At 59.4% G+C, this 16,678-nt stretch overlaps 1 protein-coding gene across 1 annotated transcript in view; it reads left to right on the forward strand.

Annotated features, from left to right (window-relative positions):
• The window catches only part of NUP210 (nucleoporin 210), a 95,383-nt gene extending 85,222 nt beyond the window's left edge, over window positions 1-10,161 (forward strand). Inside the window, exons 33-40 of the mRNA XM_024763426.1 lie at window positions 236-372; window positions 2,817-2,940; window positions 3,874-4,020; window positions 5,631-5,881; window positions 6,973-7,189; window positions 7,399-7,494; window positions 7,576-7,659; window positions 8,840-10,161. Coding sequence (XP_024619194.1) covers window positions 236-372; window positions 2,817-2,940; window positions 3,874-4,020; window positions 5,631-5,881; window positions 6,973-7,189; window positions 7,399-7,494; window positions 7,576-7,659; window positions 8,840-8,940 — 1,157 coding nt within the window. The 3' untranslated portion in view covers window positions 8,941-10,161. The remainder of the gene's footprint in view (window positions 1-235; window positions 373-2,816; window positions 2,941-3,873; window positions 4,021-5,630; window positions 5,882-6,972; window positions 7,190-7,398; window positions 7,495-7,575; window positions 7,660-8,839) is intronic.
• The last annotated feature ends 6,517 nt before the right edge of the window (window positions 10,162-16,678 follow it).

Consider the following 16,678-nt stretch of genomic DNA (forward strand, 5'->3'; position numbering starts at 1 on the left):
GGAGGCATGCAGTGGGCCGGCCCTGAGGGGCCAGCGCCCGGGTTACCCCAGGGTGGGAAATGACCAAGAGATTCCCAGCAGGGAGGCACTGTGGTCGCAGACAGGAGCCGAGCGGTGGGACAGTGGAGCGTGGGGCTGGGGGCGGCGAGGACACTGCCCAGGTGACCCAGGTGAGACGCAGTGGCTGGAGTGTCAGTCATGGGAAAGAGGGGTCATGTGCAGCTTCCCCTCCCAGGCATCTCCGGGACCTGGAGCTCATCAGCCCGCAGCATCCTCCACGTCGACCCCAAGACGGGCGTGGCCGTGGCCCGGGAAGCGGGATCTGTGACCGTTTACTACGAGCTCGCCGGGCACCTGAAGACCTACAAGGAGGTGGGGCTTTGGGGCCCACGTGGCCGAGCCTTTCGGGGTGGAACTCTCAGATTCCGTACTGACTGATTCCGTTTGTTAGGAAGAAGGAAGGTGCAGCACCTCAGGAGGCAGGCGGATGGGGATTCGTGAGCCTGGAGGCGGCAGGTTCCCCCTCCCAGGCTGCCGGCTCCCTAGTCCACAGTGGTGGGAGGACAGAGGCGGCCTCCTGGGGGGTGATCCCCGCACCCACGTGCTTCGGCTGAGCCCTGGGAGCAGGATTGTCTGCGTGGGCGTCCCCCGGGAGTCGCGGCCGTAGGTGGTCCCGCTTAGCAATTTGGCATCACCGGCAAAGTTAAACTCCCCCAGCAAGTCACCTTTTGAGTCTTTCTGGAGGTGAACAGAACCGCTCTCTCTTCTGTTTATCTCCAGCCGAGAATGAATCGATGAGCGGTCTGGCTGCGTTCCACGCGTCTCATTTTTAGAGCAGCGTGTGCCCTGTGGAATCTCGCAGTTTAACTTAATAGCGGGTGTGTTTAGTGCTGCGACCCTGCAGTCCGGGCGAGCCCAGTGCAGATAGAGGCACCTTGAGACGAATAAAGCAGTACCCCCCCCACCCCCAAGCAGCCCCGGAGGGTGGTCAGGCAGGGCTGGGGGAGCTGGCAGAGGAGGGCACCGCACGGGAAAGGTGGGCAGGGTTCGAGAGCCAGCCCTGGGGCTGGAACCCGGGGTGTGTGGGAGCGGAGGCTAGCTTTGCGATCAGATCACAACAGTGGTTAAGCTCGGGGGCCAGGCTGCCTGGGTTCAAATCCCAGCTGGGCCACTGAGAGGCTGTGTGACTTTGGGTAAGTTACTTGACCTCTCTGTGCCTCCGTTTTCTTACTGGTAAAATGGGGCTAACATTGTTGTGTGGATTAAATGAATCATTAATGTGTGCGAAGCCCTTAGAATGGTACTCAGCACAGAGCACGTGCTCCGTGGGTATGAGCTGGTGCTGCTGCTGTTCGGGGTAAAGATGTTGAAACCCATGCCAGACACAGTAGGGATTCATCAGAGATTTTTTAAAGGCAAGAGTGATATAGATCAGAAGTATGTTTGGAAAGATTGCCTGGTGCCTGGCTGAGTCTAAGAGCCTGAGAGAGGGGGCATGGCTGCAGGGTGGCAGCTGAGAGACAGAGGATGGGCCCTCACTGGCACGCCTGGGGAGGCCAAAACTAAGGGTGGGTTTGGAGAGACTCCAGAGGGAGGGTCATCAGAGCTTGGTGACCGTTTGGAAGCGGGGCCTGGGAGAGGGAGGCCTTGGGGATGAGTCTCTGGGTCTGGCTGGGGCGACGAGGGGGAGGATGGCCCTTTGCAGAGAGGGGAGCACAGAAGGAGGCGCCAGTGTCGGGGGAGGACGATGGGGAGTTTGAGGTGTTCGTAGCTCCTCCAGGTGGGGCTGGTGGTGACACAGCTGGGCCGGCGCGTCTGGAGCTCCGGGGCCCAAAGCTGGAGACAGCGGAGGGTGGGGTGCCTGCAGCACAGACGTGGGTCTGAAGCCCTGGGGGTGGCGGGAACACGCAGGGCCTACCAGAGCAGGAGGGAGCGGGACCAGGCTTGGGGCCCTCTGCCAGGTGTGGAGGAGGACGGGGCAGGAGACTGCAGAGCGGAAGTCAGGAGCAGAGAAGGCGAGGGGGGGCAGCGGGAAGGACCCGGGCAGGGGCGCAGGTGACTGCGGTCAGTCTGGAGGGTGAGGGGCCGGCCCTCCAGCTCAGCATCGGCCACGGCTGCGGGGTCTGCGGGAGCTTGGGGAGGAGTGAGACCCCGTCCCTGCTCTCGAGGGACTCACGTGCTGGTGGAAGCAGGCCCGTGGGGGGCAGGAAGTGCTCGGCGCCTGCCCAGAGCCGGAGACGGCCTTCCACCGGGAGGCGGTGGCCCACAGCTGGGCCTGCAGGGCGGAGTGTTGGCCCTGCAGGAGTGTGGAAGGGGTACCGGGCCTAGGAAGGCTCGTCCTGCCTCAGGAAGGTGCTCAGTGGTTAGATGGGAGGGGTGAGCCGGGAGATAACTTGGGGAGATGAGCCTCGGCTGCCACCACTGGGCCGTGTGGGTCTGCATTTTGGTCAGGCTGATTTATGGTGAATAAATGGCAGTGAAGTAAAATGGATCCTTCTCTCTTTGCTGAAAGATTAAGTAACCCAACTGATGTGCAGAGACGCGATCATAACTGACAGGGGAGCCAAAGTCTGCAGCCCGCCCCGACTGCTGCTTGCATTCAGGCCTGGTGTCGCCCTGCCCCGCTGCTGGGGCAGCCGGCTCCCGGGAGAGTCAGGCCAGCCTGGGTCTAGTCCAGCTCCGCCCCGTCTGAGCAGCTCACGTAGCCTCGGAGCCTCAGTCCTGTCCCCTGTACTGCGGGAAGGGCAGTACCTGCGTCCCAGGCGCTCGGCCTGCATGGTCAGCTCTCAAGGGCCTGCCTTGGCTTCCCCCCCCAGATAGTGGTCAGCGTCCCTCAGAGGATCGTGGCCCGGTACACCCGCCCCGTCCAGACCAGCTTCCAGGAGGTTGCGGCCTCCAAAGTGATGGTCACTGTGGGAGACCGGAGCTCTAACCTGAGAGGTAAGGAGTGAGGGGTCGTGTGTCCCGCGTGGGCCCTGCCAGGCCAGGAGGCCAGGGGCCTCGGGCCCTTCTGATGGGGTTTTGCTGCTTTTCCTACTCAAACTCGCTGACTCCGAGGCGGGCATTTAACCCCCGCTGGCCCACCCCTTCCAGCTGTTTAGAAATTCGAGTCCTCCACAGGCAGTGAAGGGATCTTCCTGAAAGCCCAGTGCTGCGAAACTGCCTGTTTCTGGGCTGGAGGTGCAACGTCAGCCCAAGGGCACCCAAGTGGAGAAAGCCACTATTCATCCCAGAAAATGTGGCTTAGCAGGCCTCACCACCGATTTTGATTTTCGTAATTACCTCTCCCAAGTCATGCATAGAACGTTCGACCTCATCCCCTGCCTGTGACAGCCCTGGACAGCAGCTGCCGGAAATAAATGCATCAATACAGGCTGTTTTTAAAAAACCACTTAACTGGTAGAATTCAATACCACTGTCGTGGTTCTGATGCACCTCTCCTGCCTCGTGGTCACCTCTCTCCCTGCTCCAGTGCAAGTGGACAGCACTGTGCCATTGCCCAAACGATGCTCAGGGTATTAGTGGGGAACTAGTGCCCTCCTGATGTCCAGGGATAAATCGCCCGTTTTCCCTGCTGACAGGAGCAGACAACACACACTAGCGGGCTCGACCCGCTGCCGTGCCCCTGGATGTGGGCTCTGAAAAAACGCTGAAATCGCCCATGCTACAGGATGCCCCCCATTCCCACATAATGAGTAATTTGTCCTCAGCTTTTATAAACTGCAGCTTCATGAGGAGGAATGCGGGCACAGGTCCGGTTCTCGGGCCGGCCGGCCTCCACGTGGCCTGCTCTCATGTCCTCGTGCCGGGGCTCTGCAGGTGGGGGCCTCGGGGGCCTGGGTGCGCGGCCTTCTCACCCCCTCCCGTCTCCAGGTGAGTGCTCCCCCGGCCAGGTGGAAAGCATCGCAGCCCTGCACCCAGAATCCCTCCTCGGCTGCCAGCTACAGTTCAAACAAGACATCTTCGACTTCCCAGCCCGTGAGGTTTTCACCGTAGAACCGGAGTTCGACGCTGCCCTGGGTGAGTCTGCGGGGTTTGGTAGTGAACACTGACCTGCGTGGCAGGTTCGCCTGCGGTTCATTTGGCCCGCGATGGCCGTCTGTCCGGGGGGCGGTATCCGTCAGGAGCCCAGCCTGGGGACCGATGCCGTCACCCCGGCCTCTGGTTCCCTGCAGCCGCCGGGAGGGGTTGGCATTCCCAGCTGCTCTCAGCAGCCACCTACAGCTGGCGGAAAGGACTCGGTTCAGAGTTGGGAACCTGGTTCCAGGCCTTTCCTGCTCTTCTGGCCTCAGAGCCTGCAGGCGAGGAGGCTGCTTCCCTCGTGAAAAGGGAAGGGTGGTGCCCTGCTCTGCTGGCATGACGGGGCTCTGAGAGGGATGGAAGGGACTTTATTCAACCGGCAGTTGAGGGCATGGGCGTCTGTGGAGTGTAACTGCTCCACGGAACTGGTAACCAGAGCCGTGGAACTGGCAGCCGGCACCACGGGCTGGAGCGGCGTGCTGGCCGCGTGGAGTGACCCGAGTGTCACCAGGTCACTAAGAGGAGGGCCCCCCCTCGCCGGATGCCGTGAGCACTCAGGACAGGCCCTGGGATGGGCTTGCACCGTGCCCAGCTCGTGCACGTGCCGAGACGCTGAGTCCCGTGCTCGTGCAACGAGACTGTCAGTGTTGTCGTGAGAGGGGCTGGGGATGACCATTTGACACGTCGCTCAGTTCTTTCTAAGAATCCGCTGCCACCGGCCTGCAGCTCCCAGGGGCCAGGCGAGGCCCTCCTCTCCCTGGTTCACTCTGCGTCTCTGTCCCTCTGGCAGCAGCGCGAGAGCGTCCTCGGCGCCCCGGCTGCCGTGTGGGATACAGGCGGTGTATCCTGAGGGCACACTGTGTGCAAACCTGAGCTTGGGGCTTAGCACACAGTAGGCACTTGGTGGTCCCGGGCCCCGTGGATTCACCAGCACAGCCCCACGAGGGGTGCGATGTCACCCCCGCTTGACAAGGGAAACAGAGTCAGCAAGGAAGCCCACTCACCTGGGGCCTCCTGGCTGGTGGTGGGGAGAGAGGAGGAATGGAAGGGACTCACCTAGAGGCGCCTGGCTGGTGGGAGCACAGGAGGGACCCCAACCCAGGTATCCTGATTCCTGGATCTGGAGCTTTCCAAGGCACCACTCAACAGTGTTCATTCAGCTCTTTTACCCACTGTGGGTCAGGCATGGACCCTGAATAGTCCCAATCAGGCCTCCACAGAACTTCCTGCCGCACCTGGGGCGTCAGCAGTACTGGGGCCCAGCCCCACTCACGTACGGCCAGTGTTGGGTCGTGGTATCTGTTCACCATTCCCTCACCCCTGTTCTGAGCCAGACTGGCCGGGCCCTGAAATGCAGAGCTGGAGCAGGCATTCCTGCCCCAGGGGAATCCATGAGCAGAGGATTCTGAGACAGAGAGGGGGAGAGCTGGTCACAGAAAGGGTGTCCAAAGGGAGGGGGGCACTGAAGAGGGACTTCCCAGGAGGCCCCGGGAGGAGGGCATGCCTCACCCGGGCTCTGCAGGGTGGGTAGGAGTCCTCCAGGGAGCAGGGTTAGCATCAGGGCCTAGGTGGAGAGGAGACGAGGTGGAATAACGCCCTTGTCTCCACAGGCCGGTACCTCTGCTCGGTGACTATGCTCAGGCTTACGGACAGGCAGCTGAAGCACCTGAGCCTGAAGAGGACAGCACTGCTGGTCACTCCCTCTCTCCCAGGCAGCCACTTCTCCGGAGAGCAGGTCGGGGCCGAGGTGCCCTTCAGCCCAGGGCTTTACACTGACCAGGCTGAAATCCTTTTGAGCAACCACTACACCAGCTCCGAGGTCAAGGTCTTTGGTGCCATGGAAGTTCTGGAGAACCTGGAGGTGAGTGGTGACCAGGCAGGAGCCAAGGCCTCAGAGGGACCAAGAGGCAGGGAGGACCAGCTGGGGTGTGGCGATCCTGGACCACCTCTCTTTAAAATTAAAAGTTGTAAGGGAATTCCCCGGTGGTCCAGTGGTCAGGACTCCGCACTTTCACTGCTGAGGGCACTCGTTCAGTCCCTGGTCAGGGAACTGAGGTCCTGCAAGCTGCGTGACGCAAAATTAAAAAACTAGAACATTTTAAAAATTAAGTCCCTTGACCCTTTTCCCCATAGCACTGCCGCTGTCTGTCGTCCCGTAGAATCGTGTGAATGGTTGTGATTGCCCCCGGTCTTCCCCGGCTGGAAGTGACTTACGCGGGGAGACGCTGAGTGCAGGGCCCGCCTGACACGTGGCATCTGCTCAGCGAACGTGTCCCGTGTCCATGAATGAATTCAGGACGGGGGGGCACGCTGACGAGGGGCAGGAAGAAAAGCTCTAACCTCTGACCTATCACTGATCCACTGATGCCGCACACCTGGGGACGATGATGTCCCCATCTCTGGGCCTGGGTTTCCCCCTCCGTTGAGTGGCGGTGCAGGACACCGGTCCTGCGGCCCGGCAGGCCGGGAGGAGGTTGGGGTGATGTGCGAAGGGCTCGCTGGTGTCTCCGCCGGCTCCTTCTCTGGTCTCACTGCGGCAAACGTAGCTGAACGTCCTCACAGTGACACAGGCATGAAGTTGCTATTGGTGGTGGAGCTCCTGCTGGGCCCCAGGCTGGGCTGCTGGCCACGGGCCATGGACAGAACTCCTGGCTGCTCCCTTGGGAAGCTGGAGTTCGGTGGTCGCTCACGCAGTGCAGCGTTTTTTTTAAGGAGCTCTTGATTAGAATTCCATGATATTGATTTGTCCTTTCCCTAAAAATGCCCCAGCATAGACAGCGTACTCCCCTGAGTTTGCGGATTGCACGCCTGTCAGAAGTGCCCAGGCCTCCTCACCTGCCTGGGAAGCGGGAACTGGTAGGGTCCGCGCCATCGGCCCACGGGCCCAGGAGGGCAGCTCACGTGTGTCAGGCAGACGTGGGGTGTGCCCCTCAGCCCTGACGTCTCTCCCAGGTGAAGTCAGGGTCCCCGGCCGTGCTGGCCTTCGTGAAGGAGAAGTCTCTGGGGCTGCCCAGCTTCGTCACCTACACAGTCGGCATCTTGGACCCCACGGCCGGCAGCCAGGGGCCTCTGTCCACCACCCTGACCTTCTCCAGCCCCACCACTAACCAGGCCATCACCATCCCCGTCACCGTGGCCTTCGTGATGGATCGCCGGGGACCTGGTGCTCGTGAGTTACGGGACGGGACACCCGCTGGGAGGGACCTGGCAGAAGGGACGGGCAGAGTGGTCCAGGTGGGAGTGGAACCGGGAGTCTGAAGGCTGCAGGAGCAGAAATGCAGAATGTGTCTCTCAGCCGGGGCCCCTCACCCTCTGAGCACGCACACGACGTGAGGGGCTCCGCACACGGTTCGGTAACTCTCTTTCTTTGGACCACAGACGGCGCCGGCCTCTTCCAGCACATCCTGGACTCCTACCAGGTCATGTTCTTCACGCTGTTTGCCCTGCTGGCCGCGACCGCGGTCACGATCATAGGTGAGGCGGGCGTGCCGTGTCCCCACCCCCCGATTGCTCCCGCATCCCCACCCCCACTCTAACCACCCGTGCGTCTCGCAGCCTACCACGCGGTCTGCACGCCCCGGGAGCCCAGCACACCACCAGCCCTCTCCCCGCGAGCCAGCCCTCGGCACAGCCCGCACTGTGAGTAGCCACCCCGAGGAGCGGGCGGCGGGGGAGGATCCCCAGGTCTCAGAAGGCCTGGCCCTGGGCATGAGCTGCAGCTGGGCTGTGAGGCCCAGAGGGCAGGCCTGCGAGCTGGTGGGGGAACGGGAGCTGGCGGATGCTGGTCCCGGAGGGGCTGGGGCCAGGGAGCCCTGTCTCTGCGGGTGGGCGTGTGGGGCCGGGGTCCCACCCGCTGGGGCTACCGCGAAGGGCTCTCAGCTGGGGCTGGACGGGCTGACTCAGAGGGGAGGGTTCTGGGGGTCCCGATGAGGTGTTTCTCGGATGGAGAAGAATCACTGGACTCGTTCCTGTTAGCGGTGCCCCCGCCTCTGGTGGTCCTGAAGCGCTGGTGACCCTGCACAACCCCAGGGTCTCCTCTCTCTGTGAGTGGTGTCCCCTGAGGCTGTGCAGTACCCAACCTGCACCGCTGTCCGTGGCATCCCTGTGTCTCCGGATTCCCATTCAAGGGTTCTCTCCCCTCCACAAGGAATCCTTGAGGGGGTGTCTGCTGACCTATGGGGCCATGGCCTGGCTTCAAGGGCTCCGTGAGTTGTTTGAAAGAGGACACAACTGTGTATATAGGTTGGTGTTCCTGGGGTAACAAGATCCTACATGCATCCTGGACCCCTAGAATCACAGCCTTCTCTCAGGCCCGCGACCCCAGGGAAAGCCGTGGACTGCCCAGCAGCTCGCTTCCCCACGTCAACTCCGATTCCTCATGCAGCTGTGCTTGCAGTGGGCGCTCGCCTTGCTAACTGCGTCCCCCAGCACACCCCTCCCCGGTTTGTTGGAGCCACGCTGGGGGCCTCGCGTTGCCTCCTGGGCACTCCAGACCCTTCGCACACGTTGGAGTCTGTTTGTGCAGCTTTCTCTGCCCAGATGGACGGGCCCGCTCCCCGTGTGTCCTGTGGATGGGACGTGGCCGTGGGATCCTGGGACCTGGCAGGCTGTGCGCGCCAGGAGGTCAGGGTCACGGTCCAGGCCTCTGCGTGCGCAGCTCAGCAGGCCCCTGTGGGCCTCGTGCGCTGGCCCAGGAGCCGGGGGCGTAGCTGGGCAGCAGCCCCTCGGAGCTGTTGTCTGGCGTAGGCCCTGCGGGGTGTGAGGAACGTAGAGGTCTCCCTTTGGCTCCTTGCTCACTGGGGCTCTCTTCCCACCCTAGATGTTGCTGCCTCATCGCCAACGCCTTTCAACGCGCTGCTTCCTGCTCGCAGAGCCAGCCCTCCCTCGGGGCTGTGGAGCCGTGTGTACCCCTCCCACTAGTCAGGAGGGCCAGGACCCCCGTGCCTCCACCACCCCAGGGCCGGGCCTGCTGGGTCCAGCCTGGAGCAAGCCCGGCCGCCGCCGCCGCCCCTCTTCCTGTAACTGTAGCTTAGGCCACGCTCACGAGCTTGTTCTTATAAGTAGGAGTTTAAGTTTGTTGTCTGGGGGTTTTTGTTGTCGTTTTCTACTGAGAGTCTTGCAAAGGCAAAGACCTTGGCTCCTTCCTCAGCCTGGTTGTCTGGGGTTTCGGGACGATGTACACTTCGGCTTTTAGTTTCTTGGTCTCTAAAATCGCTCCCTTCTCAGGACCTGGAGCCGGTGGGAGTCTGTGGAGTAGGGGTCTGTAGATGCTGTGATAGCAGTGGTCTCAGGGAAAGGACTTTCTATTGGATTTTTTACTTGTGTGGGTTCTTCTCTCTATGGAAACTGGACTTTTCCCCTCGTCGGGCTGCTGCTGGGAAATGATTGCAGCGAACAGACACGAGTGACAGGGGCCGCCCCGTCCCTGCACAAGGAGCCTCAGGACCGGGGCCAGGGCGCCCGGCTCAGCCTCGGGGGCGCCCGAGACGCCGGGGAGCTGGGAGCTGGGCCTCCTGCCCGCCTCGGGCCACTGTGAGTGGATGGCCATCCTTTGTGGTGCTTTGTTTCCCGAGCGGTGTACTTGGACTCGGCCCCGGGGGGTCCAGCTCATCCTGTCCTGGCTTCGCTATCAGCACAGGGACTTCGGAATCGGAGCTGGGAAATGTCCTTGGCCTGGAGACAGGGACTCTCCTTGTGTTCCACTGTTCCGCCCACGCACAGACCCATGTTCTCTGTCCCTCCCTCTGTACAAAGCACCTCGCAGATCTGAGCCTCTGCCGCCCCTCGGGACGGCCTCCCTCCGGGCAGCTCCCAGGACGGGCCGGGGAGGGGGCGACTCGGAAAACGCCCTCCTTCCCAGCCCTCGTCCACACAGCAGCTGAGACCTCCAGGATGCGGCCCCTCCTGAGGCCGGGGTGCCGTGCCGCCCCCAGGAAGGCCCGGAGCCTGGCAGGCGTGGACCCTGAGCTGCACACGTGAATCCACCTCAGCCCTTTGGGACTGGGCCACGCGATTTATTTTTTTAAAGCTGGAGACAGGAAGAATTGTGCCTTGCATATTACTTGAGCTCAGACTGGCAACTTGGATGTAAATAGGCGCATTTCTACTTGGTTTATTTAATAAAGCTCTATAATTTCTTAAGATGTGCGTGATTATTGCCGGAATCACATGCGTCCTGCCCAGAAGTGACTCGGGCCTGGTGACATTGCTTGCCGTGGTGTGCATTTGGGGAGCAGGTCTGTGTCCTGCCAGCCTCTCTTCTCTAGCTGGGCAGCCCAGCCTCCTTCCCACCCCTGAGGGACCGGCAGGCACCAGGGCGGGGTGCCGTAGTGTCTGCCCACAGCTGCCTGCTCAAGGCCCCCAGACAGGCCTTCCCTGTCGGAGGACGTGGCAGCCCTGCCCACACATCACTGGGGTCACCTAGACGGCCTCTCGGCTCCCCTCCCTCTCCAGCCGTCCCCTTCTCTCTGCAGCTCTGGCTCCACCACCCCACCCCTGAGACCATCTCCCCTGGTCACAGCCGGACACCGGCCCCATTAGTTAACTGGCCCTGCCTTGCTGGCAGCCCCTCCTCTGTGTCCCCCGGCCCCTCACCCTGTGCCCCTCAGGGTTGGCCCTCCCAGCCCCAGGCCCTGCCTGCGGCCTTCATGGGGCGCTCGTGCGGGGTCATCCTGAGTGCGCCGTGGGGCAGGGCCTGGCATCACGTGTCACAGGGGTGGGAACGGAGGCTTAGAGACAGGTAGCCACCCAAGGTCGCAGGCCACCCAGAGGTGCTGCTGGTGGAGACCAGCTGTCCCGGACATCACTTGCCGGCCTCCTCGGAGTCTGAGCCCCTGACGCGGAGCTGGGCAAAGAGCAGCCGGAATTTCAAAGCAAAATTTGCATTTCGCAGCCCCCCGTGCTGCTAGAAGCCAACACGTGACTACATTTGGGGCCAGAGCAGAGCGGCTATGTCCCAGGCAGCTGGTGAAACGGTGCCCTGAAGGGACGGGTGCCCTGTTCACCTCCCGTCCCATCAATGCCGGCTCAGCAGACCCAGTGGGGCTCTTCCTGGCGAGGACGGTCGGGCCACCAGAGTCACTGGGCTGTCCTCGTGTCCAGCCTGCACCCCAACCCGGGACGGCGTCCCCTGACGCCCAGGCATGCGAGCAAGAGTTTTGGGCTCTCTCCTCCCCAGACGTCTCTGTCATCTTAAAGCACGTGCTGCTAGAAACAACCAGACCCGGCCAGAGGCGAGGGCGTTCACAAAACCCGGTGACGTGCTTCAGCTTTCTGTTCCCAAACTAACCAAGCAACTTTCACTCTCTAAAGGGTGCCAAAAAATGCTTTTAGCACCATTTAGCGCCAAAATTACAGTATTGCATATCGATTTTTTTTTCCTCCAGAATTCCTAAGTTTGGCCAGAAAATAACTCTGTGTGTCTCTCTCTGTCTCCCCCTGTTTTTCTGTGTGTGTGTTGGTGTGGGGGGCATACTGGAAATGTTACGTCTCGAGGTCTGAAATACCACCTATGAGACAGCCCGGAACCTGGGCATCCAGGTGGGTGGGAAAGACATGGAGCTTAGAGATGAGGTGGCCAGGGGTGCAGGCCCCGCCTCTGGGGCTAGAGCGGAATTGTGTTCCCTCCCTGCGCTGCAGTGTTCCCCCTGTCTGCATCTGGCCTGCCTGCCACCCCACGTGGCTCCGGGGGAAGAGGTGGTAGGTGGGCTGCGTGCTCATCCCAGCCCTCAGCCTCCCAGTGCCTCCCCCAGAGGCTCATTGCATTCCCCCCATGGAGGGGGCGCCATGGTCGCGTGACTTGCTTTGGCCACCGGAAAGTGGGTGGAAGTGACCGCATGTCAGTTCAGAGCCTGTGCTTAAAGAGGCCTCACCAGTTTCTGCTCACCCTCCTTGTGCTTCTGCAGTTGACAGAATAACAAGGAAACCCAGGTAGCTGCTGGCCCCAGGAGGAGGAGAGACATCTAAGAGGGACCTGAGACAAATCTGCCCATCCCAGACCAACTGACCTGCAGACTTGTGACCTTGAGAGTAAATGATGGTAGTTACAAACCACTGACTTTGGGGACAGTTTGTTAGGCAGTGTCGTTGCAGCAGTAGGTGACTGACACAAAGCGTGGCATGGATTCCCTTCTGGCTGAGCCCTTCAGGGTAGGTTTCTGCCACTTGTCACAGAGCCTGATTGACATGGTTGCAGCCTCGTGGCCCCTTACCTTCAGTCTGTTTTCTCCTGGGCCCTGCCCAGGGCTGCCCCTTTGGCCCATCCCGCTGGACAGGGCTTTCCAGTGGCCCTGGCAGAGGCTGGAAGGGCGCCTGGTGCTCAGAGCCTGGGCCAGGCACTCAGGCAGGCACCTCAGAGGCCCCGGTTTCCTCCCTCTTGGGAGGGGCCCAGTCAACCTCACCCTCGGGCTGCTGCTCTCATCCTGTTGTCACCCCAATGGGCTGGGTGAGACACGTCCTGCTTATGGTGACAACCCGGAGCAAGAGGGCAGGAGGGAACACACAGCCCCCCAGGGGCTGGGCGGGACGGGCCTGCTAGCCTGTGCTCTCCAGTCCCTTGAACAAAACCAGTCACGAGTCTGAATCTAGAATCAAGGCTCAGGAATAGTCTACCTTGGCTGGGAGGAGCTGCAAAGCCACAGATGTGAACGGAGAGGTCAAGAGTCAAGGTCATTAAATAAATAAATAAATAAATAAATTTAACAAAAGAGTCAAGGTCATTAACGCAAAGCAGTCATGGGTTGTCTTTTTTCTTATTGTTCAACTCCCTCATCATATATCCTACAGATGGGAAAATTGAGGCCCAGAGACAGGAAGGGACTAGCAGGGGCCACCCCTGAGTAGCACATCAGGCCCCGGCCCTGAAAGTCAAGGTCATCCCTCACCACCACCCCCGCCTCCCCAGAGCAGTGACACAGGTCATGAGGACGCATTAGTCAATGGCGTGGGCCTTTCACCCTATGATTAATTCTCAAGGATCCTGTCTAGATCCACAATTTCAACATCACATAAAGTGAGCAATCTCAGAGAGAGAGAGAAAGGAAGAAGACGAAGCCGGGAACCGTGCGTTTGGTGATTGTCTATTATTTTGTTTTATGTTGTATGTAATTAGCACATAAACTTCCGTGGAAGATTTCATTAGCAGACCCATCAGGTGACCGCTTTTTCACGTGGGGAGTATTTACTGAAGGCAAATAAAGAAATTTATAAGAACCAGGAGAGTGGAATCCCATTTTCCCATTGCTCCACAGCTGCAAGGTGTAACGGCTCCAGGGCAGTGGCGGCTCCCTCTCTGGGTCCTTCTCCACAGAGGGGTACGTCAGGAGGCCAAGGGCAGCAGCCCAGAGCCTGGTGGACAAGACCCAGGCACCGGGTAGATCTCCTGCCTGTGCCACTAACCAGCCAGGGGGACCTTGACCTTGAGTACTTCCTGTCACCTCTCTGAGCCTCAGTTTCCCCGTCTGCAGAGTGGTAATTATCACACTACCTCCTCCGTAGGTGTGCCGTGTGGACTGAATGAGCTCCTGTATTAAAACCCCCAGCATGGTGGTGAGCAGACATTTGGTGCTCAGTAAATATGAACTTTTCTGCCTTCTTCTCCCTGGTGATTAGACACAGTTGTCCTCGCCCTCTTGGGGCCATGACACATTCCCCAGGAGTCCCTGTCACTGCTCACGTGGCCAACTGAAGCAAATCAACCATCAGGTCCAGGCTCACAAATGTGGATGATGGGCCAGGCAGGCGGCCCCCGAATGCAAGGGGCTGGGGCTGGACACTGGCGACCCGAGTGCATGGCCTCACCCAGTGACCTCCAGCTGCCAGGTGGGGACAAAGCCCAGTGGGGCCCATTCTTCTAGTTTTCTAGAGACTCCAAAAATCCTTTGGGGGGCAGTAAAACCTTCCACCTTATAAATAATGGTAATAAAATTGAAGTTTAAAAAATATTAAAAAAAAAAAAAAAGCTTGTGTGGGCCGAAGAAACCTGCCCTCAGGCCACCAGTTTTCAATCTCTGAATTTCTTCATAACTGGTAAAATTCGTGTGTTTCCCCAATCCCTTCCTGTGGCCCTGGCAGACATTACCAATCCCTCCCAGCACTCTTTCCTGCTCAAGCAGGACTCTGCCTCAGATTCCCTACAATCCAGCATCCCGGCAGCCACAGCCAGTCAGCTGGTGTTGACAGGAGAGGAGTCCCATCGTCCTCCTTAATCTACTCCAAGCCCCTCATTTTAGAGGCAGGAAAGGACTAGTTTTAGCTCACCTATAACCAAAGACGCGAAGGTATCATCTTTTCTCTGGCAACCGGACACAGAGGGAATGGCTAAAAGATGCTGTGTATGTTAGAATGTATCTTTTTTTTTCCTTCAGAAGTATTGATTTGGGACTGAAGCATCTTAAAGTGCAGAAGTAGGCAAATGTTGCAGCCCCAGCTACCTGCCCCTACGGCCCAAGGGTCCAGGGATCCAGGGTGAGGAGATTGATGGGCAGAGGTAAGAAGTTTAAGTGTGTAACTGTGATCAGTTTGTTAAGTCTTCAGGAACCACTGAAATGACATTCACCATCCGTGTGGGGAGGGGAATGGGTGCTCATGGTCTAAATCAAAGGAAAATGATCAAGGGCTGTTTCTTGGGCACCCCAGTTGGAGACAGATTCGTGTCGGCTGTCAAGTCGGTAATTTTGTTCCCTACGCCAGGAAGGTTGAGATGCTGTTACCACCTCCAGGGGCTGTTGGCAGCCTTTTTCAACGCCCTGCTTCCCAAGGAGCTGGCAGGGCAGAAGGCAGAGTGATGAGTCAGATGGGCCTTCTCTGTGGAGGGGCAGAGAGACAGACAAGGCTCAGAGCACCTTCTACAGGTGGGGAAAGGGACCTTGGTGGTTTGGAGGGTTGGAAGAGGCTCCAGGGAGGAGGCGAGTCAGAACCAGGCGGGAACAATGGATGTCTAGGCGGAGGGGCCAGTTTGAGCCTAAGGTCAGACACTTCTAGCCTCCTGTGGGGAGGAACAGATAGTGGCCTGGGTTCCAATCCTCACCCATCTGGGATGGAGTTATGGCATGTTGTTCTGGGTATAAAAAGCTCTTGGCTCCCAAGCTAGGGGATGTGGGGAAATACTGATTTGGGGTGACTGGGGTCAGTATATTCAAACCAGGCTTCCTGTCCACCCCCACCCCCACCCCCACCCCTGGTCCTGTAACATTCCCCAGGGGCACATGTGACTGGGTTGAGATGTTCTGAGTTCAGGACATCCAGAGAGGAGAAGTCAGCAAAGTTAATTCTTCCCAGTCTAACTGGACTTTCTTTTAGCTTTCTCACTTTTCGACCTACATTAAAACCCATTTTCAGTAAAATTTCACATAATTTCAGATTCGGAGTAGGTTATTTAATTTGATAATTAAAACCTATGCTGGGCTTCCCTGGTGGCGCAGTGGTTGAGAGTCCGCCTGCCAATGCAGGCGACATGGGTTCGTGCCCCAGTCTGGGAAGATCCCACATGACACGGAGCGGCTGCGCCCGTGAGCCATGGCCGCTGAGCCTGCGTGTCCGGAGCCTGTGCGCCGCAATGGGAGAGGCCACGTTCCCCAAAAAAAAAAAAAAAAAAAAAAATACCTATGTTATCAAGTCCTGTCATAAAATATTCTAATTATGGTTAATCCTCGTTGTATTTCATCCTGTAAATTGTTTCATATGTTCTACTTCCTACTGATAAAAGTATACAACAGGTGTCAACATAGAAAGGGTGGTGGGGGATAGAATTTTTCCCAAATTCTATGAGGGAGCACACGAAAAGCTGTGAAACTTCCCCTGTAGGCAATGGGGAGCCATGGAGTGTGCCAGAGCAGGAGTGTGTCTGTGTGAGTGGAATCCCTTCAGGGCAGCCAATAGGATGACTGCTCATCCAAGGCGAGCTGACGGGCTCTATTTGGGGAAAACACGTGCACTCACCTCACCTCTGCCCCTTGGTCCTTTCACCAGGCTCCCCCAGGCTTCTGCTTCCGGGCCCTGACTGTCCAGCCAGTCCCCTCCCCTCTCTGGGTCTCAGCTTCCCCTCGGTTCTGATCAGGTGCCCCAGCTCCAAAAGGCTGCGGGTCCAGGAAGGGAGCAGACCCAACACCCGGCCCCGCCTACCCGCCTACCCGCCCGCTGGATCCACAGCCTCAGGGAGCACAGCTGCCGCCCCCGGGGGCTGCCCTGCTCTTGGCAGGAGAGAGGCTAAACCTCAGAGGCCACAGCTGAGTGGGGCTGGGCGGCCCGACTTAACCAGCATGCCGCTGTGAGGCTCTGAAGGGCAGGACACTCAGGCCCCACTTTCCTGACTGATTCGGAACATCTGAGCCTCATTGGCTCCTCCCACCCCAGGTCCGCGGGGGCCTTGGGGATGCTCCCGTCAGCCCCTGGGCCTCGGCCGGTGTGCCCTTCTGTTTGTCTCTTCTCCCTTCTCCCCCTGCCTGGCTCCCCCCTCAGGGCAGAAGTCTCACCTCTTCTGCGATTCCTCTTCCTCCTCTTCGCCTTCTGCACCCCTCCCCTCCCCCTCCGACTCCCTCTTCTAACACCCTACAGCCACGCTACTCAAACTCTGGTCCTCCTCGGATCAACAGTGTGGGCGCCACCCGGGAGCCTGTTAGAAATGCAGACTCTCAGGCCCCGCCCCAGACCTGCTGGATCA

Source organism: Neophocaena asiaeorientalis, unplaced genomic scaffold (genome assembly GCF_003031525.2).
Source record: "Neophocaena asiaeorientalis asiaeorientalis breed wild unplaced genomic scaffold, Neophocaena_asiaeorientalis_V1.1 scaffold433, whole genome shotgun sequence".
Classification (NCBI taxonomy): domain Eukaryota; kingdom Metazoa; phylum Chordata; class Mammalia; order Artiodactyla; family Phocoenidae; genus Neophocaena; species Neophocaena asiaeorientalis.